The sequence below is a fragment of the Nesoenas mayeri genome (genome assembly GCF_963082525.1).
Source record: "Nesoenas mayeri genome assembly, chromosome: 4".
NCBI classification, from domain to species: Eukaryota; Metazoa; Chordata; class Aves; order Columbiformes; family Columbidae; genus Nesoenas; species Nesoenas mayeri.
In genome coordinates, this window is record NC_137540.1 from 36,636,373 (window position 1) to 36,663,159 (window position 26,787).

Genomic DNA, 26,787 nt, shown 5'->3' on the forward strand with positions numbered 1-26,787 from the left:
GTTTATATGTTTATCCTTAGCTATCTGAACTGCATTCACAAGCTGTTCTGTTGTATGTTATTTCCAAATATATGCCAAATAGGTATTTTCTCTATTGCTTCAACATCCATACTTCAGCAAAAGTAATTGTGACTGAAGAGTATATGACTGTTATCCCTAAGAAGTGACCCTCTATAGTAGGTTACAGGAGACATATACAGCTATATGAGCTGAGACAGGTAGGGTTGATTCTAGATCAATAATCAAGAAGAGAAGCTGGGGAAATGCCAAGTGCATCTTAAGTAGTCTGTCAGAAGAAGAGTGGTCAAGGTCCTGGGGAGGGCAGTGAGGTCAGAGGACTTGCATGGGAAAAGCTATGAGAGAATAACCAGAGTCTCTGGAGGGAAGGGAAAAGAATGGATATGATAACGCCTTGTGTAGTCTTGAAACTTATCTCTGTCCACAAACCTGCAAGCTGTTCAAGATAGGGGCTGTCTCTTTCTCTTTGTTTGCACTAAGTATGATAAAACAAAATTCTGATTAGTCTGTCTAGGCATTACACCAGTATACTTAATGAGAGGACTGAATCTTCTCAGCATGCTTCTGTTTATAGTAAAACACAGTTGCAGTCAAGAAATTATGCTCTCCCTTTTAATTTTACAGCCGCTTGTGGAGGACTCCTGACAAAGCTAAATGGGACTATAACCACACCAGGGTGGCCCAAAGAGTATCCTCCAAACAAAAACTGTGTGTGGCAGGTGGTTGCCCCAACACAATACCGAATTTCAATGAAGTTTGAGTTTTTTGAGTTAGAAGGGAATGAGGTAAGTAACTGTGAACAAATAGCTGCACAATCTGTTACACAATAAACAGTTTCATGAGTGTTGAAAAATAGATATTGTCTTATAAAACCCTTGCTGATTCTTCATACAATGACAATAACCATAGATATTCCTGTTTTCGTTTTGGGACTGTTTCTGGATTCTTTCAAAACAAGCATGGAGAGAATAGCTCTCCTTTACATATCATCTAAATGTATATGTATTACAAGAAATTTAAAAGAAATGTTCTCTGCTGAGTCTCAGTTGACTTTTTTTATCAACAAAGTAAAACAGAACTAATGGCTGAGGCATATTGGAAAGAATTCAAGAGAAGAAATTCTGGAGAAACCAAATCATCTTTTCAGACTATGACTACAAAGAATATACATAAGTTGTGGTTAGTGATGGAGCATTTAAATAACTTACAAGTACCTTGGTGGGAATATCTTAAAAAGAGCAATATTGGAAATAAGGCACAACAGAACTGTGTAGCAGTGTTTGAACCGGGCAGCCCCGGAGGTATGGAGGATCTCATCCTCAGATGGGGAAAAGGGCAGGGCAGAGAATTAAACAAAGTGGTGAGGGTTGGAGTGATTTTTGGGTGCAAATTGGCAAAATATTGGTTTCAAAATCAAATTTTTATCCTCTGTTCTACTTCCTAGACACCAGTCTGTCATACCATTGAGTCTCCTTGCAGCACTCCAGATGTAATGTGCTGTAGCCATTGAGCTTATCTGTATATTCTTCATATGATGTTAAAAACTCAAATCCCATGACATTATTTCTGATTAAACAAATTTATAGGATTATATTTGATGTGAAGATGTGCCATGTTTTGGGCATGAGATTTGAAGTGGCAAAAGCTGGAGTTCCATTTATAACTAAGAAAAAAAAACAGCCATGGCATCTCCAAAATATCTCGAATTTATTTGCAGAGGCAGCAATGTGAGATTTTTTTTTTTTTCTTTTAAATAACTTAAGGTCATTACTAAAGTCCATGAAATTCCAACTTACTTTTAATGATTTATAATATATTACATTCATGTCCTGTTATCATCCCTACAAGAACTGCAAAAGGTATAATAAAAGTCTTAAAAATCCCAAAGAATTTAAATTGAATTGCCATTTAAACAAATTATAAAATATTTTTCATGCAGTTTCTTGGTACTTAAGACAGATTTGCGAGGAAGACACCTGAGGTGTAATGAAGTAAAATGAGTTTTCTAAGATCATGCAAGATACATACATAATGTTTTTCAGCATCTAGAACTTTGATTTGATCCTCTCTTGTGCTACTAAATCAGCTCCAGCTTTATATCATGAAATAGTAGTAGTAAGAATGGTACCTCTGAAAATCAGAAGAAACACATATAATATCTGGAACATTTTAATATATTGTCAGAGTGCAGACATAAAATGTATTCACATAGCAAATGATCTAATTTATTTTTAGAGGAACTCCATTTAGGAACAAGTTTAATAAGTCTTTTCCAATACTACAATTTTAATATTTCACGTTTACATTTTACAATTTTAATTTTGCATTTACCTTGTAATTTTTTCTTAATACAGTGTAGTATGAAAGATATTAGACCTATCTGAAATTACATCTGATTTCCAATCTAAAGCTGTGAATTATCAAAACTAACCACCAATATATTGCTGAAATTGCAGGGATTTATTAACATTGTGAGCTATATTTGAAAATCATATGCATTAATATGAATTTATCTTACAATTAAGATAAATCAGCATGCAGCAGTAACTCAAGTTTTAGAAATATTTCTGTTATATATAGTGTATAAAAGTGGTTTCCACTGAATTAGTTGCTTATCCAACTCGGCAATATTTGGAAATTTTTCTAGTGGCAATGAAAATTTAATCTACATCTAGAATGTATCATGTGAAAAAAACACGGAAATGTTGACAATCATTTTATGTTTCGTAGGGAGAGAAAGCAAAAAAGGCCAAAACATCCTTTTGTGTGGTTCTTCTCCAACTCCCCTGACATCTCTTTTTTTGACTAGAAATTGTGATTTATCAAATACATCTTGGATTTAATGGATGATCTAAGCTCTGTTTGAATCCCCCTGGCCACTCTTTTCTCTTAATTGCAGACAACTGGGACATTTTTGATTAAATGATTGATAGTTGAGCCTAAGAAGCTTAGAAGTTTTTAGGTAGAAAGCTTTAGGTTGCCCAAAGGATTATACATTGAAAGTATTATCATGAGTAGCCGGTCTTGAATAACGCTTTTTTTATTACATTATTTTATTTTAATTTTAAACTGTTAATGAAAATGACATGCATCAGCCCGCCAAATTATAGGTATGCCACTGTTAAAAAAGATGTGAAAATTAATATTTAAATATTAATATTAAATAAATATTAGATAATTAATATTTAAAGAAAATTGATATTAAAAAAATCTATGAGGTGCAAGCAGTAGAAGGTTTGTAGGTTCTGGATATGTGATTTATAGTGCAAAGATAGGTATAATTCTTTGGATGAATATTTCTAGATTTAAGTTTAATGTGACTGGAATTTTTACTTTTTAGAGTAAGTGGAACCATTACTAAGCATGTTGAAATGTAGATACTAAACACAGAGTAGAATCTATCAAAATACAGCTTTGAATGTAATGCATAGTATAGCTATGCCTTAGTGACCTTAAAATATTCTTACACAAAATCAGTGAATGTTTGTAAGCATTTACAAATGTTTTCAGAGCAAGGGAAAAGTGGAAAAAAGATATTATTAAACTATTATTAAGCAGCATATACCAATCTGAATTCTTGTATTTGTAAACAACTTTATGCTTTTCTTTCAGTTAACCAAAAAAAAAAAAAAAATTTATTTCCTCAGGTTTGTAAATACGATTATGTGGAGATTCGTAGTGGCCTTTCTTCTGATTCTAAACTACACGGTAAATTCTGTGGTACAGAAGTGCCTGAAGTTATCACCTCTCAGTACAACAACATGCGAATTGAGTTCAGATCTGACAACACTGTGTCAAAAAAAGGCTTCAAAGCACACTTCTTCTCAGGTATAGAAAATCACACCTTTGTACCCCTGAATGCCTCTGAGTATACACTGAGTAGGTAGAGTGAATACTATATTTCAGTATGAAAGTCAGTGACCTTTTCCCTTATAGTTTTCCTGGAAGCTTTGAATTTGTTTTATTTATGTAAACATAAAGTGCTCTCCTGTCTTAAAATACTGTTCTGAGCGATAATGTCTGTAGAAAATATGTGGAATGCACATATATATTTAAATAACAGCAGAGACAAATAAACTTTGTGAGATGTGGAGGAAAAAAACCCCAAATTTACTAAGTGTTACTAAATTTGAATTAGGTCTAGTTTATCCCTTTTTTTTTTTTTCTTTTTTTTTTTTCAAATCCCAGTTGTAATGTGATGTGAATTACATACTGTGTACACTAGTATTTTTTTTTTACTCAGATCTCTTAATATAACGCATTAGCTATGAAATTCCCACTTCGTACTACCACATTTGTTTAACATTATGTGTACTTTCTTGCCAAACTTTGCACTTCTTAATGTTTTGCAGAAGAACAGAATTTTAGGCCTTGCTCTTGCAAAAATGTGCGTCTTTTTAGTTATGAATGTAATTTCACTGAGGCAGATCAGAGTGATGGAAGTTTATATCATCTGAGGACGTGTATTGCTGAGTACAGTTAGACATGAGTGAAGCTGAGGTTGTGAGGAAATATTTGCATAACTGTGGTCTCTGCAATTACCCATTGGGAGTAGACTATAATAATCTGTCTGTGGTAGGATACCACCTGGTGTTAGTAGTGAAATTTTGCTTAGTGTTTTTCTTCTATGTATATACACACATATCTGCATAGCTATGTTGTCTTGTGTAAAACTACACGACAAAACTGTCTTGTCCACCCACCTCCCCAAATCGAAAGTCAACAGCATTTGGGATTTGAATTCTGCCACAGTTTTTTTTTTTTTTAGAGTAGCTAAAAACCTGAATCCTGACTATGTTTAACATGTAGCAAAATTTATTACCATGCACTGTTATTAACATTTGTTTGCTAAAATATTTTATCAAAACCAAAATGAAATAGTATTTCATTGGTTAGCTTTAATAACAGATAACTATGACCAAGTAATAAGAATCAGTATATTGTATAAGTGATGTGGTTTAGAAAATGAGAAGAATATCTGTCAAGATTCAAGTATCTTATATGACATCAATAATGTGTGGGTCTTTTTTTCTTGCATATGATTATTTGCATTGCATTCAAGTATAGTACTTTGAGTAAATAACTTTGTACATAACTTTGAGTTAAAGATACTTCAAAGTTTCAAAATTTGTTCTTCACAGCACTGCTTGTTTCACGTCCTCTTGCAGTGTTTCTTTCCCCTAAAAAGTTTCAGGGTTGTGACTTGACTGAATAGATGATAGCATGCATCACCATATTCTTCAGTACTGGGAATTCTTAAGCTGACTTTAGAGGTTTGGTTTCTTGTAAATAACAGTTTTAGAAGTTACACATTTATGCTGAGAGAATGTGGCAGTCAGTTAATTTTAAATGGGGCCTCCCAAATTATATAAAAAACAATCTGGAAAAAGCATCTGATTTAAAATAATGACACTGAAATATTGTATAATGCAATGCAGCTAGTTCTTTTTACGTGAAATCATTTTTTCCATGCCTAAAAAACAGTGAGTAGTATTGGGTTGGTTGATTGTTTGCCTAATCAACAAATCAGTTTACTGATGATAGCTAAATGCCTCTTTAGAATCTAACCTCATGACTCAGGAAAAAAACCACACAGAAGTGTCTAATTAGTAGAACTGTACTATATAATGTCTAGAAAATGTAGGCAATATGAGCATCAGTTTAGACTTCTGATCAATATTATTACTTTGATTTTTTTTTTTTAAGCAATCATGAAAGATGATAAAAGGCTTTTCATCTCATACAAACGAATTAGCAAACATTTTACCTTCTTTAAAGCATATTATTTTTTTCTAGTAATCGTTTCTCTGGTCAAAGTCTTTCAGATCCCTCTGTACATATAGTAAATTTTTTTACTTTTAAATTTGTATTTTACATTAGGAAGAAGCTTTCAAGGTCTACGTTGTATTTGTAGTAAATAAGTGTATGCACAAAACAGAGTTTACTCCTAGAATCACACAACTAGTCATTTCATGTAGGCCTAGTAGTGCCAGCAGGAATCATCATATATTTTGACTTTTTAAAATAATAAGAATTGTCATGTTCTAGTTCTAGAAATGGCCTGCAAATTAATTTTGTTACGTATTTTCAGGATTTATACAGCTGTGCCAGAAAAGACTGGCAATGATAGCTTTGTATTTTGTATAATCTCCGTCATGCAGAAGTTGTGTTTTGTCAACATGCTGAACATTTATACATTTGTAGTCAGTTACATTTTGGTTTTCTTTAAAGTGATGGTTCATTTTCACATATATATTTATTGTTTAAATGATCTATTAACATTGTGAGTGAGTTCTATGAAGAAATCAGGCCAATGCTGTGTGTTAGGGAAAGACTAGACCGTAATTCACAGAGTTCAAAGCATCAGGCTGTAATCCTTCACAACCATTATTTCCCTTTTCTTTTTCACTTCTGAATGAAATGTTCTTCTCTTTCCTCTCTAGGTAAAAATAAATTTTTCCTGGTAATTTAAAAAGTATGTTTTAAATGACACCATTGATCACTAGAATAAATTTATTAGGCAGGGACAAGTCTGAACTAATGTGGGTTTTTTTAAATGAATAGAAAGGTGTGATGTCTCCTGGATATAGTGTGTGTATATATATAATCCCCTTCAAAGAAACATAGTTTCATATAAACATAGTTTGGGTCTTTAAGTATATAAACTTACTGAATGCTTTATAATGCATTTCTGCCATAATCTCTTCTCTCATTTCATATGAGTTCAGATACTTTATATTTTATTTTTATTCTTTCTCAATCCTTTTCCAGTTGTTATCATTCTAGCAGATTCTATTCTTCTATGTTATCTGGCTTTCCCCTTTTGACAATATTTCCTGATTAAAACAGAAACTTTGTAATGCTTGAGACAAATCAAACTTCTGAACTTAGTATCTAAAAAGAGGTTGTTGTCTCTGAATAATTAATCAGACAAAACACTCATGGCTGTCAGAAAACACTATAACTTTCTTGTCCCTGAATTCCTTAATATGGACATAATACGCTGTTACTCTGTCAATGAAGAGTGGACTTTGGATTTGAAGGATTTTGACTTTTGGGACTTGATATCTGATCACTGTTCAACTGATGAAGTGAGGTTTTTGCCTATTTATATACTTGTCTTCAGAATACAATACTTTTACAATGATATCTGTGGAGAAATACTTAGTGCTAGTGTCTTCAGATACTTGCTGGAAGGCATTTAATAGTTTTATTAATTTAATCACAACAGAAATATGCGTAAGCATTTAGTTAGAAAGATGTACATAATGAAAAAAAAAAACAGTAATTGAGTAAAACACTGCATCTTGCAGTCTGTTCACCAGTAAAGGGCATATGCAATAATCAGGAAGAGAGACAGGTGGATAAGTCAGTTTAGTTTGAAGATGAGGAACTGTAACATCTTCCTCAAGCACAGCTGAATAACTTTTTTTTTTTTTTTTCCACAACTCTTTTGGTGGTGTATTCTGCAGCCACAGCTACAGTTGAGAAAGCATGGCCCAGCTCCAGCTCAGATGACAGAAAGCACTTTTGGGTGGTTGGAACCCACTGTGATAAACTGTGAAAGCAAACAGTGGCACAGGGCAACAGATGACTTGCATTAGGAAGGTATTTATGTTTATATAAGACAACATGTAATTACAATTTTTGGCTGTAAAATGGTGCTAACAGCCAGACAGGTGCTACTGGAAAGTGAGAAAAACTTTTTTTTTTCAACATTCTGGAAAATTTACATTTGATGGGATAGTTCTGAAGAAAGCTTGGTTGGGAGCTGTTGCAGTGATCTAGCTTATCTCCAGAGATACTCTTGTATATTTATAATCAAGTTTCTTGGATAAAGAGAAGAATCTAGGGCATCATGTTATATTACTTTTTTAAAATTTCCAATAAAACTTTTTGAAATTGGATATTAGGCTTCTAAATGAAAAGCTTCCAGTAATTAGGTTTTTCTTTTTTCTCCCCCTCTCTCTCTTTCTTCTGTTCTCCTCTCTCTCTTCTGCTCTTGTTACAAGACAGTGACCTATTGCAGTCTACTGGGCCCTTAAGACTAAAGAAGTATAAAATAACTCCGTGATTTTATACTGGGGAGGAAAAAATATAATGATTTTATATATATATTTCTGTGATGTTTCCAATAAAGTAGCCTATTGATTTCTTTAAATCAGTCTTTGTGTAGTGGTATGATTAGTACCCAGTGATAATATGTCACTAAACTGCTTCCATTTATCATAAGTTTGAGTTACTTCAGTGTTTTAAATAAATACGATATTTATGATTCTTTGCATGTTCATTCAAAACATACATGATGCTTGTTGTCATATAGAAATGAGATTTGTTGGGACATTTTTGCTTGGATGATGATTCATTGAACAGTTAAAAAGAGAAAGCTAGAATGTTTCTACCCTTGAGCAAATTTATTTTGGAGCACAAACTCATCTCTGGTGCCATCCTGGTACATTTTTTTCCACAGACAAGAAAGCTGCCTGCAAAGAGAAAATTTTTGTTTTTGAATCTTGCAAGGACTTGATACAGGTCCCTTCAGGCCGAGTACGTATTATTCACAGACTGGTGGCCTCTGAGGGTCTCAGAGGTACGACCATTTGTCCTCTGAATGATTCAGTCTAACATTTTGTTGAGAATGGATCTTTCCCTGTTCTGAGTACTGAAGTGAGAAAAGAAAGTATCCATTCAAAACTCAGAGACTCATTTCCATCTGTCAGCATAACAAATGGCTTTGTTTTTACATGGCAAAACATTTGTTCCTATAACTAATACAGACTAATTGTTTTTTTCATGGATTTTGAAACTGGGCAATCAATTTGACAGAAAGTCTGTTCCAAATTGTGAAGTGTGAGGAAGGCTCGTTCAACAGTTGCATCCTTGATTAACCACGTAAAAGTAATTATTGTAGTTCAAATGTGTTCCAAAGCTTTTCCTTTCTACCTTCTGTCTATTATTTTCTCTCTGAGGAGGCCCAATGTGGGGCTGCTTGCTTATGCACTTGTCTCTGAGGAGATTATTTCACAGAATATAACTTTATTTAATGTTGAAATACTTCTTGGTATTTTCACACAGTTTTGTGGAAGGTGAAGATGGACAGGGCTTTTATTTAGAATTTGTGTACCTACCCTGTACCTAAAAGCCTAACTTGAATGCATTTTGAGGTTGCCTTCCACTTATTTTGTTATTTTAGTAGAAAATGAGAAACGAATACTTAGGAGGGGAAATATTGAAGAGCTTTGTTCACATCATATCTAATTTCTCATTTGCTTGTTATTATTCTTCATTTGAAATATGGAATTAACTTATGGTAGTGCTTGCTTTTGCAAAGACGGAATATTATAACTTTTGTTTGAAATTAAGTGGATTTAATACATCGATTTTGGACTTGCATTGCAAGGTGCATAAGCTGTATTGTGGAGCTTTTATGCTGCTTTCACCATCAAAATGACAACTAGCATAAGTCTCTGGATGTATGATTCTGGGAGCTACCTACATTTTCTACTGTTTCTTAACCTTCAAATCTGTTCACATCTGCAAAAAGCTTCCAAAAACTTTCAGTGCACACAGATTTGAGATTTACAGGACACAATGCAGTGGATACTGAGTTTGACTACCAGAATTTATCCATAAATGCATATTAGCACCATGTATTTTAAGTACAAACTCATTTTTATGGAAAGACCTGCAAGTCAGCAGATCAAGAGTTGCATACATTTTGTGTATGCACTCATAATGCAGACTTCCTTCATTGTGTTACTGAATATGAGCGAGAGTAAAGGCAGTAAATGCATGATTAAAACAATGAAGACAGATTTAAATTATCCATAGTGACTTATAATCTATAGAAATCTTTGCTGTGCCTACTAAAGTCTGAAACATCATGTGTTACCTTTTTTTGGAGATAATGCTCATTGCTGCTTTGCAAGGTACATGAGGCTGAAGGAGGTGAATGCTCTGCATTCCAGCCAACTGGACCTCTGGGATGATGGCAATTCCTTCACAGTTTTTCCTCCTCTCTTTTGCATGTTGAAATGACACATTTTGTAAGAGATTTTTTAAAGATGCATGTGTGTTTATATATAGTTATTTTTATATCTCAGGATTTATATATGTGCGTCTATACATAAATACAGGAATATACATGTGTATACATACATACGTGTGCAAATGTATGTACATGTGAAGAGCAGTCTAACTCTTTAAAATGAACCAGCTTCACCTAAAATGACAGCAGCTGAATGACATAGAAGGGTGGCAGCTGAGGTCTCTTGGTAGAATGACAGCCAGTTAATCTAGTTTGGCTTTTGTCCACGTGATGAATTTGTAGCTGTTTAATGAAGGTCATATTTCCTCCCTTACTCTCTGCTTTGCTTCTAACACACTAAAAGCTCTTTCGAAGGACTATATGTTAATAAACAGAACTGCATGTTACATTGTAGACCTCCTTGGAATAACTAACGCCAATTCCTTTTGTATGTATTTCAATGAAATGTTTTTCTTTTGTAATGTTCTGTAATGTCCAGATTTGTTAAAAGTAAAGCACACTGTCACTCTGATGGGGAAGAAAAAAATCAACTTATTAAAGAGGTTTATGTTAAATCCTTCTTTTTTTACATGTTTAGTGTGCAGAGCTTGAAACCTTGTTTGGCCTACATGTTCCTTTCAACATACCACCATAAAGTTGTGGAAGTTGCATGAAGTTGAATACTTTATGTGCTGTCCATAAATTATACTCCTGTTTTTTTTTTTACTGAAATTAAGCTTTGAATAGGATATTTATGAAATTTTTACCAGCTAGACCACTTGAAAGAGTAAATACTGGTAACTGTCTTATCTCCTTTGATTTAGCTTATTTGTTTTACTAGTGTTCCTCTCCCTTAGGAACTATCACTCATTACCTAGGAAGATGAGACAGACCATTTGTGCCATGGTGCAAGGTTGTAGGCTGTGCAATGAGTAGCTAGAACTAAGATACCACAAAACTGCCACACTGAGAAGAGTGACTGTGGCCTCTGGACTCAAACAATGTGCTAAACCTTTTTTGTTTTGATAACGAGGACCACTGCTAGCTGTGACGCTCACCCAAACTTGTGTATTTCTTAGACAAGGACGAGTGTTCGAAGGACAATGGTGGCTGCCAGCACGAGTGCATCAACACGGTAGGAAGCTACGTTTGCCAGTGCCGAAACGGATTTGTGCTACATGAAAACAAACATGACTGCAAGGAGGGTAAGTAGTTAGGGATTTGAATGGTTGATTTTACACCTGTCTTGCAGAAAGCTCTCTACAGCTCTCCTTCCAAATAAAAGAAAGGAAATAAAAAGATCTAGGTAACGGAGGCTTAAACATTTGGGCTTAAACACTCTCCCACTCCCCTTTCTTGTCACCTCTATCCCCAGAACTTATGTGTGGCTAAGTTTGAGATCCACAGGAATGCAGTTTGGAAAACTTGGGATCATTGTCACAGAGTGCTACTTTTAATAGTTCTGTGAAGTGCAGAACATTTAAGCCTGTGATAGAGTATTTATCAAATGCTATATTAAAGACAGGGATAGAGTTTCTGGAGAGAAGCCTGGTAAAGTTGCTCCTATCTGCATCAGTTAGTTTCCTTGCAGTCAGCTTGAAACTGCATCTGCCCTTTCTAATTTTATTTTAGGAGACATATTTAGATAATCTAAATTCCAATCAAGTCCCTATGCATCTTCCTATTTGCTGCTCAAGGTGTGGTTACCTCCAATGAAACAGTAGTCTTTGAGGACTTAAGCAGAATTTACATTATCTGCAAATGAACCTCAACCGTGCAGTGTCATGTGAGCTACTGTAATTTCTCAAGGCTGTATTCTAGCATGGGTTTAATTTGTGAGTAAAGGTGTGCCCTTTGTGAATCATTTGCATTTTCACTGGTATTGGAATGATACTTGCCTGCTCTGAAAAATTCTTGTTGAATAACTCTCTGATATTTAGAAAGCAATTTGAGATTGTTAAAAAAAGATATAAAAATGAAACTAGTTTATTTCTTTCCTTCTTTAAGTTTTAGTTCTCTGCATTTATTCACAGAGATGCACTTCCACCGATTCAGTTACAATGTGAATGACTAAGCTGTTCTTGGTACATAGTCACAGTTTAGTCTTAGCTGTTCTCTAGTTGTATAGATGTCCCTAGAAGCTGTGGTCTAGATGTCGAAATGGTTGGTCTGTAGCTGCAATATGAAAATTAGTGAGAAGAGAGATAAATAAATTGTTCAAGAAATATCATTTGAAGCTGGAGTAACACGATTTCTCATATGGGTTTTCATACTTACTTGTATGTAGAATAGGGGGAATAGCAAAATATTTGATTAAATTTTAATACTTATTTATATTCCATTATCATATTTGTTTTCAAAAAAAACAAGCCACCCATAGTAAACAACAGTTTATGTTATACAACAAGCAATAAACAAGCATACTGGGTTAATTGCCATAAAGTGTATGCAGAAGGGGAAGACCATGATTGTGTACACTGAAGAGCACGCTTAGCTGTCTTCCTAAAGATCCTTTCCATTCAGGAGGTCCCCTGACAAAAATAAGAGTACTTTTCTGGCTACCTGTGAATGCAGATGCCCAGACTAACTGATGCTATCACTGTTGGCACAGCTGAGTGTGAACAGAAGATCCACAGTCCTAATGGCATCATCACGAGTCCCAACTGGCCTGACAAGTATCCTAGCAGAAAGGAGTGCACGTGGGAAATCAGTGCCACCCCTGGGCAGAGGGTCAAATTGGTGAGTTTCTGCCTACCCTTACTTTTTTCTCTTTTCTTCCACCAAACCTGCTTCTCAAATGACAATTTAATGAAAAGAACCTGTTACTAAACTTTACTATCAGTTTGCAGCCCAGAGGTAAACTGTTTTAAAAACCTGCTGACTCCTGCCATTTCCTGGCCAGCTGTGGCTACTCAGTAACATAGAGCTGTGAATTTGAATTTGTGGTGATTGTAAATACTCTGGACGGCAAAGGGCAGGATGAATACTTTCCTCCTGTCAGACTTCACTATATCATTGTTGCAATTAATAAAATTTGCACATTTTTTTTACAAATATGGCAGAGGCCATTTACACAGACAAAATGAGAAGTTAAAAACAGTCTACTCCACACATCTTTGGCATTTCTGTTCTGTACTTTTCAAGGAGGAAAAGAAGATACAAAACCGAAGAATCTGGACTTCTTATTGAAAAGTGGCTCCAGATTTTAACATAAGTAGAAGAGCAGCCTAAGCAGACTTATGTGACCTTTGGATTCAGCTGGCTGAGGACAGTCCTGGTGGCTGAAGACAGGCTAGCAGAGCTTGGGGAGCTTTGCTGGTCTACTGAGGTTATGTAGCCTCCATATGAAGCCAAAGGCATGGACTTGCCCAGCTGAGCTCAGCCCCAGTGTTCCTTCAGCCAGAGTACTCTGAGAACGGCCACAACAAAGGTGGCCTTACATGTTTTTAAATCTGATAAATAGATTTCACAAATGCTTTGGAGCAAATAAACTTACAAAGAGAGATGTTTCTGCTTCAGAGAGTTAGAAGCAAAGCCAATATTGATGCAAGGATGAAAGGAATGTTGCCATCTCATAACTGTTGACCTTAATCAAAACCATAGCCCTGTTACTGGTGCTGATGTGGGATCATGTATTGATCCCTGTTCACCAGAATTAAAATGGTCGAACTATTCTGAAGAGTGTGGGGGTGGTGGAAATTGAGTGGTGTGCATGCTCTGTCTGTTCAAAGGGTGCAAACCAGGTTTTTGATTCAGGTGTCCTTCTTACTGCCACTTCTGAGCATGAGTTGTTCATCCTGGCTGAATAAACCAAAAATTCTAGCATTCAGATTTCTTCAGTGAAATATCGCATGGTCTGTTTTAAAATAAAATGTTTTAGAGCCTGAAATCTACTTTTCTATGCAAGCCAGTAGGGTCAATCTACTAAATCCTGTGTGTGTAATATCTTTGAAGTCTGTCTAGGACAGCAAGATGCCATATCAATAGTATTAATAATATTAATATCATGCCTCCACTACGGATAAATATTTTTTTCTTGCACTTTCACACCATATTTAAGTTTGCTCCTTACATTTTACTTAGTCAAATTGAAGAAGGAGAGAACTGATTTCTTCTTGGTAACAAACCACATGAATTGTGAGACTGTGCTTAATTTTTTGAGAAGGGTGTGTGCACCGAAACTAAACTTTTGTTGTGATTGCTCTCGCTCTGATGATCATTGAAAAGTCTCTTCCTGAAAAGGCTAAAACTAAGCATTTGTTGTAATTGGGAAGGCTATGAAAAAATGAAATGTGTAGATAAAGATTGCTTTGAAAACATATGTAACGGAGAGAGCAATTTTCATAAGCTAATCAGCCGAGTGTTTAGAAGAGACAGACTCAAGTGTCCCATTCAGACAGCTACCCATAAGTACCACCAGCGTATCTACTCAGTTGAGTGCTATAGATAGAAAGGGCTGGATGCTCAGAAGCTATATGTAACGTTTCTGAATACCATTCCTGCTAATGAGACAATCAGAACAGGGGCTGTAGTCATGATGGGGTAGACATTCAAAAGCATTTGTCCCAGGAAGGTGGAGTGTGATTTAATTATATTACTGACTTTGTGAAATCATCTGTGAACACTGTTGGCAGTAACTGTTCAGTTATGTCCAACTCTAAGGAAAGTTTCTGTGAGTTCTCCTCTTTCAAGTCCATTCTTAGTCCACTGCTGGGAATGGAAAGCTTTTAAAAAAATTGAGATCATCTCTGTGTCCTTTGAAATATCAGGCATTTTGAGCTTATGAAAGACTTAAGATCTGCTTTTCCTTTAAAAAAACAAATTTATTTGATTCTCTTTGTAATTGACAGAATCAATTGCTAGAATCGCAACAGATTTAGAACTTTTTTTTGTTCTTCTTTGTGGGACCAAATATAACATGTACTGTCCTCGTGAAGGCTTAGGAATCCAAGTGATAATTCAAATATTAAAAATCATAGGTGTGTCTTTCACTTCATGGTGTGAAGTACTTCCTAGAGAGTGAATTTTTTGAACTGATGAGAGTGAATAAAATGGATATAATTTTCCTCTAAAAGAAAAAGAAGTTCTGCAGGCTGCTCTTGGATCACATCTAGTGCTCCCACTGATTTCAAGTTGGCTTGATTGAATTCTATATTTAACTAACTCTCTGACAGTTAGTCTCTCAGCTTTCTGTTTTGTTTTTTTTTTTTAATCCTTCAGATTTTATTTGGATATAAATGACAACACGTACTTGGCATCATAAAAGTAGGATGGCTGACTACAATTAAGAGCAGCAGGAGGGGCTGCTGCACAGCTGTTTTCGCTGCCTCCGCAGTTCCAATCCCCTAATTTAAAACCCCCTAACTTTCCAGTGAAATCAACCTACATCCACAGCATCATGCAACTCTTCACTTTTCGCAAAACAGAAGTGTTATTCTGAATATTCCGGTTCTTCTTCTATTCTGAATATTCCGGGCAAAAGACTTTGTGTCAGCTCTTTATATTTCCTTTAGATCAGCTGTTTATATAAATTACCGTTACATTTCACACTGACTGGGTTCCACAAGGGATTCAGCAGGTTAGATTTGCTTTTGTGTACCAGGTAGAATACATAATTGACACATATGTATATTGCCTTCTCAGTGTTGACATGAGAATAAATTACTGGATATTAAGCTTTAGGTTTCTTGATGAAATTTATCCCTGGTCAAAAAGTCTTATGTGAAGTCTCTTAGATGTTCCCTTGAAATAGATTTGTTGATACTTGTCCAGTATTGGAAGACACTATTGTGTCTCTATTTGTCTGTATTTGTAAAGCAGGTATTCATTGTATGTGTTTAAACAGTTTCTGTAGTGTATGACATACACTTTTCAGAAATGCCTTTGGTTGGACACGGAATTTGAGAAATCTTAATTCCAGAAGTTTTTAATAGTAAGTTGGCCAGGCTCTGATCCAAAGGACTTGCAATTTACAATTTTTAATAGGCCCGAATTTGTCCTTGCAAGTCACCATAAGCAATGAGAGAGACTGAGAATCCCTAGGATCTCAGAAACTATGATAAATGTTTCAAAGTATAGAAGAAACATCACAGGTTTGAAATGAAGTGAAGTTTGTGAGCCCCGGTTTGTATTCAAACTATACCAGCAACGTGAATGTTCATGGGAGAGCTGAGGACAAGAGTGAAGTTTTGTAATAAATAATCAGCATAATATTGTTATTTTTCACGATGATTTCACTAGGAAAAATGTGATTGTAGCATGAAGGGTACAGCCTGAAATATTGTTAGTATTGCAATAATAAAAAATAGATCTCTAGATATTAAGTAGAAAATATAGCCTTCATGCACAGCCATTCATGTAGAAAGGTTATTCTCGAAGGCTTTAGTTGCTGTGTAAGTTTGGAAAAACAAGAGGGGGATGCATTATGTTTTGCAGATGTTTCAATCAGTCCTCAGCTACCTGAGGAACCAGTAGTTTCTGGCTTTTTTTCTGTTTTGATGTTCTGTGAAATTTGGAATAATCCTACAAACAGTACAAATGCAAAAGAAATGTGACTGTATTCTAGATTTAATATTCTCTTATGGGTATTTGTTGGCTATAAATATTCTAGTCCCTTTCTATATGAAGGGCAATCTTAAAGTCCGCTCTCTAAATTGTTATTCCACTTTCTCAAAACCAGTATGTTATTCAAAGCTACGGGCTTGTAGGGGCAGTAATGTTAAATCTGTCAGGTTAACTACATGTACTATGTATTCTGAAACACATTAACAGTACATATGTACCATAGAAGTACAGTAAGCACAGTACTACATTGAGTCATTTTGCCTTCTTTTTTTCCCCTCAGACCTTCAATGAATTTGAGATAGAACAACATCAAGAATGTGCTTATGACCACTTGGAAGTATTTGATGGTGAAAGTGAAAAATCACCGATTCTGGGACGCTTATGTGGCAATAAGATACCAGATCCTCTTATTGCTACTGGAAACAAAATGTTTCTCCGCTTTATTTCTGATGCGTCAGTTCAAAGAAAAGGCTTCCAAGCAATGCACTCTACAGGTCAGAAAAATCAAGGATGTGCTTTACTAATAATTTCTCCCTTGTTCTTTAGTGGAAGATTCTTTTGTAAGAATGGGATGAGCTAACGGATTAGACAATGTTACAACTAAATCTAATGAAACCTTAAGAACAGTAGGAAAAGTCTGAGATTGCAGAAAGTATTTTCTAATATTTTAGATGTTTCTTTCTCCTCCTCTCTCTCCCTCATAGGTAAGCAATTAAAAGACTTTGAAAGAAAATCTGATAAAAAGAAGATGTTGGCATAGACAATCAAAGAGATATTAGCATTCATTCCACTAGTTTGCAGAGCATTCAATAGCTTGTCATTGTATTTGTAATGGCAATGCTTCACTGGGGGATGTGATACACTTCCATTACTTTCCTGTTCTAACCTAAACAAAAGCCTGGCTTTTGTGTAAACAGCTATTACTTTCCTGTAGAGCTAAAAAGTAAAGACAAGCTAAAGAAGAATAAGAAAAAAACAATGCTGAAGACTTTCTTAGGACCTTAAGAATATAATCTTCTTCATATTTACCATTTAATTTTGTTCTTTGACAGAAAGTACTGAAATTACAAATAGTGTTTTGCAATTGCATTGTTAGATTTCTTGAACCATTTTGGTAGCGTGTGCATTATTTCCCCGATGTTACTTGGCTTACAGCGGCCCCTAGTGCCGAATCTCTAAATTTCCAGTGCCTGCTGTAAGACAAGGGGGTTTTGAGTGGGTTTTTTTTGTTTGTTTTCTTCTTAAGCCATAATGTCTGTACTCTTCAGATTTCATTCTGTATTTGGCAATAAATATTAATGCAAAAATATTCATAAATATCTGTTCTAGTAGATAAGTTTTACTGACAAGTAACAGTTATTAATAGAAGATAGTAAAGGTGATTATTCACTGTTAACATCATGTGACATTAGCCAGAGTATTCATTAAGTCGATGAACAAACAAATCCTCGTATATCAGTGTTAGCATTTTCTCTTTTTTTCCCCTTCTGCTTTGTTAAGAATGATCCTAAAACTGTGTTAATTTAATTTCCCTTTCAGAAAACAACAGTAGGCAACAGTATTTGAACTATTCGCTCTTTATGATCTGGGCCTGGAAAGTGAAAGTTTAGCTACCTGTTATTAAATTTGTTTTTCTTGTGGAAAATCCTATTTTTACAAGCATGCTATTGTTTGCCTTCCCTACCACAGTAAGCCCTTCCATTAGATGGAAAATTAGATAACAACAGTAATAATTACTCAGTTTTAAATTTCCTTAGGGTAAATAGTTAAAGGTCAGAACTCTTGTTAGAAACAAGTGTTGTAAAGCTACCATCTCATTTATTCTTCTCACTTTCAATTTGCAGAATTGGAGCAGTCACTATGTGAAGGAAGTTCAAATGTATATTCCCTAACTTTTAAATATTACTAATTATGTTATGACTTATTGGATTTATCTGCTGGGTTTTATGTGCCTTCACTGTAAAAACTTTCTTTGCATGTATAACAGTGCTTTTCTGAGAAAATCTGAAGAATAAAATCTGCCTAGTTTTTGAGAATGTTGTAGAAATTATGAAGTTTGCCTTCATAAGAGAGGACATTTATTTCTGCCAACTGCTGTTGCACAAACTTCCCACTAAGTTGACCAGCGCATCACCAGCATGTGCTTTGAGGTAGTGTCGGGATGAGAGACAGCTCAGATCTTGCAGCCTTTTGCAGCAGTCTCGAGCCAAACACAGATGCTCCATGGGAATTTTAGCTTTGTGCTTTGAATACATGTAAATGAATAGATATCTAACAAGTGTATAGACAGTGGATTGTATTTCCCTATTTCACTTTTTTGAGCAAATAATAATTGACGGTGTGCAACAGAAGTAGGTAACATTGTGCTCAGTCCTGCATAGCTGTGCAGACAGGCAGAGAGAGCTGAGAAAGCTGCTCCCTTTGCTTATGCCCTGTTGACAGAATTCACTCAGGAGAAGGAAGGACTTGTGTAATATAGCAGCAGTGAAAGAATAACTGTGTGCTATGCACAAAGATGTCTGTTCTACTGTATTCCTGGCATATTCATAATTTAATGGCCTCTTATTCTATTAGATTCTGATGACAAATTTCCATTGAATATTTCAGAAAACAGGATAAAACTGTGGCATCAGAGATAGTAAACTTCCAAAAAATAGATTGGGCACAATCTATTGCTCTGGGTGGAGCAAAACTTAAAAAATACTGGTTTTAAAGTGGAACACAGTTTTGGAAAGAGATCCTGTTATATTTTCCCCTCTTGAAAAAGGCATAACCCATCCGGAAGGAATTTATAAAAATGCTTCTGATAGAACCTTAAACATCACTGTTCAGGGAGTGATCTGGTTGGCCTAACACAGGCACCTAGTTCCCTTCTGAAGGGCCTCATTTATGGTACCTGGCCTCCAGCCACTGCTGCAGGAGATTGCAGGTCTGTTGAATGCTGTAGGTCCAGTTCCGATCTGTCAGCCCTGGGAGGATGTCTCTGATGAATTTGGACATATCAGATATCAGTCAGTTTAAGATTCTGTGTTACTTCCACAATGACTGTAATAATTCAGTATGGCAATGCTGAATCAAATTTATAATCTTGCTTTACTAGTTCCCGTACTGTGCATTTAAACTTTTCCCATCTGTCCAGCTTGTTAAACAATCAAGAGACTTCTGCTTGATTTGCTTGTACCTACAGCGGAGCAGATGTAGCTGCTCAAGGGAAAGTGTGATGGGTGGTACAGCTAGGTTAGTTTTCGTACCAAGCCTGTGCAAGCGGTGCTGCGTGGCACTGCTCCACTCTGTGCAGACCCGTCACAGCCTGTCCCATGTATCCTAATGCAGCACTGTACCATGCAGGCTGCATGTAGGCTTTTGAAACTACAACTTAGTCCTTAAGAAATTGAAAATTTGACTTGTAATTTGTAAAAATGAGACTTTATACTAAAATATAAGGCTGTAATCTATGGGAGAAGGGCAGGGGAAAGGGAATTGCCATTTTCTGTGTTGTTAGTATGGCTATAACTCTCCTTTAAGCTCCTGTCCACTGTAGCAAGCAGAGAAAAAAAATGCAGACAATTCGCTAAACATTTTCTCCTTGCCAGCTGTTGTGTGTCTGAAGCAGGGCCATGCTGGCAACAGTCCACTCAATTAAAAAAAAAAAAGAAGGAAGTAAATGAAATGAAGAATAGGAAAAACAAAGCAATACGTGAGAAATAATTGTTTGACCTACCTTATTTGACAAATTTTCTTTATCATGTGCATATTCCTGCTCCGGCAGGGGAATTGGACTAGATGATCTTTTGAGATCCCTTCCAATCCCTTACATTCTGTGATTCTGTTATCTATCTGTTGTTTAAAAGCAAAAAAGTTTTGAAACTTCAGCGTGAACAACAGATCATGCATAATGGATTACTCTACTTACATAATTTGCATTTCCTGTTTTGATTCCTTCATTTCCTTATTAAGGAAAAAAACACATGTTTTTTAAAACCAAGGATTTGCTTATTACTATCTTCAATTCCCAGCTGAAATGTGACTCTTCACAATACAACCTCGCAGTTGTTCATGTTCAGTGTGGGTGGAGTCCATGACAATGAAGCAAAATTCAAATATCCCTTCACTAAATCTTAGAAATGTTTGAGTCTTGCAATTTGTTTCAGGTTATTATAAAATGATCAATTTATAGGATCTACATTTGATGAAAATGCAGATAGAATTATCTGATCATTTGTAAAAATTGGATCTCCACTTTTGAGTCCCAGGTTTTGGTTCAAGCTCATTTGCACTTGATGCCTTTATGGGTGCTATAAGGGATGGTTTGTTTCTAATGAGAAAACAAAATTAACTATGCTGTTTTTATTGAAATCTTTGTTCCTGTAAAGTAAAAAAGCCTCCACCCATCTCCTTGACACATAACAGACAATGCACTTTTTTCTTTTATGTACAGTTTTCCATTTGTTGTTGGTTGCATTGTAATAGCACTTTTAATTGGCAAATGCATAACATCTCTGTATTTAAGTTACTGTAGAAGCTAAATTCAGTGGCTGTTTAGGATGGAATACTAGTTTTAATTATAGCTGCTGAAAATATTTAGGAAGGGTAAAGTAGTAGCTACTGTGTATATACACATATATATATATATATATTTTTTTTTTTTTATTTTTCAGTGCATTTCCAGCAATTTGTGTTCTCCAGCAAAGTGGCTAAAGAACAGCTTATTCAACTATACAATGAAGTTAATTCATCTTAAATTATAAAATTTTGAGCAGTTATAAAAAAGCTCTAAAGCACCACATACATTTTGCTACTGTGCACAAATAGTGATTTATACTGAAATAATGATTTTGGAACATGGCAGGGATCTCCTGCTCAGGACTTGCCTCAAGAGCAGGCTTTCAGCTACAGGACTTCCTCTGGAAGTAGCAGCTTTCTCCTGGCCACAATCATTTGCAGAGGAAGACCTGATAACATCCATGAACTATGCAGCAACAAGCCAGTGAGCTTGGCAATGGTGTTGAGTATAGGACAGGGTGTCCAAGCACCGCATGGTGGTTAAAGCTGGCACTCCTGTGAAACACAAGGCTTTTGCACTTGATTGCTCGCTACATGTGTACTAGAGCTGATCCTCCCTTGCCAATTGCAAAGAGTGTTGTTAACCCACCTGGAAATGTTGTCACCACCGAAATGTGGATGCCCCAGTTACCGTATTTGCCTTGATGACCATAGGCACCTCTCAAGGGCCTGCACAAGAGACATTCCTTGTAGCTTTGGTGTTCCTTGTCTTCTTGTCTTTCGCTTGAAAATTAGAAAATGTGATCAAGTCCCTGTAGTTATAAAACATAGTTTATATAAGAAAAACTCAGAATGATGAATTTGTATTCATACTGGGTAGTACTTCACTCTACACCTTGTTTGAGTGACCCGCTCGTGGCATAAAAATGCACTCAGCCTGAATAATGCCAGGCATCTCTGAAAAGAAAATGCTAATTGACACTGACTGAATAATCTTCACCTTTTTTTTTTCCTCCCTCCATTTAGAGTGTGGTGGTCGACTGAAAGCTGAAACCAAGCCCAAAGATCTGTATTCACATGCTCAGTTTGGTGATAACAACTATCCGGTGCAGGCGGATTGTGACTGGCTCCTGGTGGCAGAGCGCGGCTATCGAGTAGAGATAATATTTCAGACTTTTGAGGTCGAGGAAGAGGCAGACTGTGGTTATGATTACGTGGAGCTCTTTGATGGCCATGATAAGACAGCTCTGAGACTTGGTCGATTTTGTGGATCTGGGGTAAGTAACCAGGTACAACAATTAGAATAAGAAAGACAGGGCAGAGGAAGGAAAAGGTCAAGAAGGGATGAAGTTCAGTTACTACACCTTGTAATGAAGAGTTGATTATCTACCTCAGATTTTTTTTTTTTTTTTAAATAGAAATTTTCAGGCTTGTAGCACAAGTGTTCCCTGGAAATATTTTCAAAAATAAATATTCTTATCTAGTTTTTGACCAAACTGTTGTAATCTTATGTTAAGCTTTAGGTAGCTGGCAGTAGAGTGTTTTATCAGCACCCAAAAAAATAGTTAGCAGATTTTTACCTTACAGAGAGAGAAATGCATTGGTGTTGAAAATTATCTTATTAAAATTATTTCAATTTGAATGAAGAAGTCACATTTTACAGGGAGAGGAGCTCTTAAGAAGCATTTATAATATACTCATCTATTAGTTACATTCAATTTTAGGAAAAAAAGTGCTCTTTAATTGTGTGATCAATATGGGTTTTAAGAAAACTGTACACAACTCTGACATATTACAACTGTGAGGCATGGAGAAAATTATCCAGGTGACATTCTGAAAAGGATGTATTCTATTTCTCCTGTTAGACTTGCATTGTGCTGCTGGCGACCTGCCTTGTGAAAGCTGGTGAAATGATTCCACAAGCCCTCATCAATTCTTTCTATGTGTGCAAGTGGAAGCACACTTGCTTTCATGCATACATCTTTGCCTAGAAAAGATGTTTGAAAGCCTCTGCATGAGGTGTTAGGATCTTTTAATTAACCATGTGACACTTTTTTGATTCAGCCACAGTGCTGGATCAAACATCTCAGTTGTTCAGATGACTTACCTGCAAGATGGCTTAAATGCTTTTAGGGCATTTTTGAACACTTAACGTTGCAGGAAAGGTGTTATCACTGAACTATAGAGAAATGCTACAAATGAGCCCAGCATTTACCAATTTACACAAAACTACTTTTCTTGGCAAGTTGATGGGAGAATGGCCCAACCTTGGCTGGATTTTTTTATTTTATTTTTTTTTTTCTGGGGGAGGAGGTGTTGCTGTGTTTTATTGTTTTGTTTTGATTCTGGTAAAATATACATGAATGGCTTCAGTCACTTGTATGACTCCAGCAGAACTATAGAAGGCATCTGGGATGAACAAAAGAACTAGGAGCTTTGTTTTCTTTGTCTCATAAAAAAAGATTACAGAGATGCTCTGTACTAATTGTAGAAGTTAAATCAAATTCAGAAAGTATGATGCCACATTGATTTATATTGTGTGCAAATATGCCTTTCAGGCCCAGACCTCAAGACTGAAAGCATGCACATTAATAAAAAGCAAAAAGTTATAACAGATAATTTAGAAACTTCTGCCAGCAGATAAAAATTCAAACGTCATGATTTAAACTGACTTCCAGCTTTAATGTGTTTAGATTGTCATCTCCTCACTCTGCCTCAAAAATTCCTAGCCTATAATTGAGAGCTGAATGAGATACAAGTATTCTGTTTGATGATGTCAGATGGAACCATGTGAGACCCAGTGGAATGACATGACAAGGCATAACAGGAAAAGAGAAAAATCCATACCAAAAAAAAAACCTGTGAATGAAGGGAATAAATACACAGAGTGGGCAGATAATTTATTTGTTTATTCATTTCTTTTAGCCACCAGAAGAAATTTATTCAGCAGGGGAAGCTCTCTTACTTCACTTTCACACCGATGATACAATCAACAAGAAAGGATTTCATATACGATACAGAAGTATAAAATATCCAGATAGTGTGCACACCAAAAAATAACACAAGAACCTCTATGGCAGAAAAGGAGAGTGAGAAAGAAAGAACGCACAGTGGAAAGGAAGGAAGACGTGTCTTTTTTTTTAAACTGAAGTTATTAGCACAAATGTTTTGTATGAATTCAGTTGAAATGAAGACTTATAAGAGCAGAGACTGAAATAAAATGAAAAAAAAATCACCTATCCCAGTGGAATAGTCAAGATGATGATGTGCAGGCTCCACACTTGGCTATCTGTGCAACGCTTGTGAAAGGACTTTGCGTGCAGGGAGAATATAGTAGCTTTTCTTAATGGTTTGACATTTGTCATAGATGCGTGCAGATTCAATCAGTTGGATTCAGGGGAAGTGACCCTGCAGACCCTTCTTCCTCTGACAATTGTATGGTGTTCAGGAGGAAAAAAAAGCTCTTTCAGGTCACACACTCAAAATACTGTCCTTATATCTAGTTGCTTTGACTTTGTATTCTGTATACAGTGCGTACAAGGACTTGGAAGAAGATATGAAGTCGGAAGGTCTTCCTGCATTGTTCTGTATTTTTTACCAATTAGTCTGTCAGGTTATCAGTGTTTTCAAACTGGAAAATCCTACTTCTGAAACATAACTGATCTTTAGAGTATTTTGTTTTACTAATGACTGAGAAGTCTGAACTGTTATATTGGTCATCACTAGTTGACCAGTTACTAGTTGACTGAATTTGAACAGCGTAAGCATCTGAAAATGTTTGGTTTACTGGTTAAGTAAGCTATCTCTGATGATGTGCTCTTATTTTGCACTGAACATAGAAAGAGACTGAGGTGAAAATGTGTCCTGAATCAAAATCTGTATTCATGAGAAACAGAAATAGTCAAGGATCACCTGAAACTCCTCCAACTGACTTTGTTTTCAGCAGTACCTTTGGAACAACTACTAAGCTTTGGACCCTTTCATGAATGAGCTAGTTGTCTGGCTTAGCTACTCAGAAATGAAGCTGCAGTAGTATCCAGGAAGGAGGTTTCACAAAGTGTTTTTTTATCTGGAAGTTAGAGTACCTGTGATGGTGAGAAAAAAAAAACCAAAACAAAACAGACCCAGGATTTGTTTGTTATCAGAAGTGAATTCCTATGGTGCTATTCCATGAACATTAAAAACAATAACAAACTAAGAAGTTTTAGACTTTTGAGCCAATAGCTTGCAAATCATGAATGTCTCACTACGCCTGGCTGCATCTGGAGAAGGAAGGCTTTACTGCTCCAAGGGAGAGTGGGTTGCAACGGCAGTGCTAGTCCTGTGGAACAACTACTATTATTGCCTTAGAATCCTCGCACACAGTCAGAAAGATCTTCCTGTAGATACTCCTCTAATTTGATATATAATTTGACGACTTGGACATCTTAGCATACGCTAACAAAAGGATCTTCAAGCAAAAGCCCCATCTGCAGAGTGAGATCATCTGCTGTAAATACAGTGACCTGCTTTTGATGTAGAGATATGTTACGTTTAGAACTGAGATATTCTATGTGCTTTAGGCCAAACATGGCTTTAGTCATAATGTATATGCATTATGTAAGTATTGTATGAATGAGTGCTCCAGAGGAGTGAGAGGTATTGTATGGATGGAAAATTAAATTGTTTCTTTATGTGCCAAGTTCTATCAGGACCCTGTTTGACTGTAGCAACTTTTCTTTAAAGGCTTCATAGACAGATAATGAGGACTTCTGGTTGGCAAGAATCAAGATTAAACAAAGTATTATGTTTCACTTAAAAGAAATATTATTTTGATATCCTTTGATGTAAGTTGCTACTCAGATTAGCTTAGTTTCTGTTACCTTACTATGAACATACATTGGCACTAATAAATCTGATCTTTTTTTTTATAAAAATAAAAACCAAATGTCTGTATAGGTGTCTTTGGTTGTTTTAACAGCACTCTTGCTGCTCGTATATTACCATTTTCCTTTCCAGACAGTTTATGTGCACGAAGTTAAAAAAAAACTGAGTAACTTCTGTGGTTTTGTAGCACTGCTCCGCTATTCTTTTGTTTCTTTTTGAGTTTTTTTGAGGGTGTTTGCACAAAAAGTTAACTGCAAATATTTTCCCTAAGGTCTTTTACTACAAAATTCAGGCAGAAATCTTCAGGCAGAAGTCTTCCATTTCTCTAAATTTGGCTTTTTTTATTCTTCTCAGGGTTACTATGACAACAACAGGGTTAAGCCAAGATTATTATTTTTTGGAAGGGTTAGTTGTTGTTGTTGATTCCTGCAGGTCCCTGTATAAATCCTACTGTCCCATGTTACATAGTGCAACTGGAATAGTTGAGGAAGAAGGTTAGACTGGACAAGCTGAGGGCAAGTATACCATACAGTGTATTTCCAAGACGCTGAGGAAGGTGATTCTTTGCGGTCATATCAAAGTTGTGCTTTTGAGCACAATGTGTCTGGGATTATTTCACATGGAATATGTAGAAGTTGGAAGAGAGTTGTTGTAACTTTGAATACAAAGTTTAATTTTATTTCTCTAATTGCTTATTCTCTTGTAGATCCCATATGCTTAAGAGTGGTGAAAATGAGGAAGGTGTTCCTAATGATTAAATGATTAATTTAATAATGATAATGATTAATTATGATAAATGGGACATATGG

The 26,787-nt window shown here is 35.7% G+C and overlaps 1 protein-coding gene across 3 annotated transcripts in view; it reads left to right on the forward strand.

The window, feature by feature from the left end:
* The window catches only part of TLL1 (tolloid like 1), a gene marked incomplete at its 5' end in the record, with an annotated part of 132,579 nt that extends 108,243 nt beyond the window's left edge, over positions 1–24,336 (forward strand). For 2 of the 3 annotated variants that reach the window (XM_080343449.1, XM_080343450.1), the window contains 7 exons: positions 643–803; positions 3,666–3,846; positions 11,125–11,250; positions 12,657–12,784; positions 16,890–17,103; positions 22,139–22,389; positions 24,038–24,336. In XM_080343449.1, the coding sequence (XP_080199575.1) occupies positions 643–803; positions 3,666–3,846; positions 11,125–11,250; positions 12,657–12,784; positions 16,890–17,103; positions 22,139–22,389; positions 24,038–24,172 (1,196 nt within the window). In that variant the 3' untranslated portion in view covers positions 24,173–24,336. Of the gene's footprint in view, positions 1–642; positions 804–3,665; positions 3,847–8,488; positions 8,609–11,124; positions 11,251–12,656; positions 12,785–16,889; positions 17,104–22,138; positions 22,390–24,037 lie in introns of all 3 variants that reach the window. The other variant, XM_080343448.1, reaches the window with a different exon arrangement.
* Between the last annotated feature and the right edge of the window lie 2,451 nt (positions 24,337–26,787).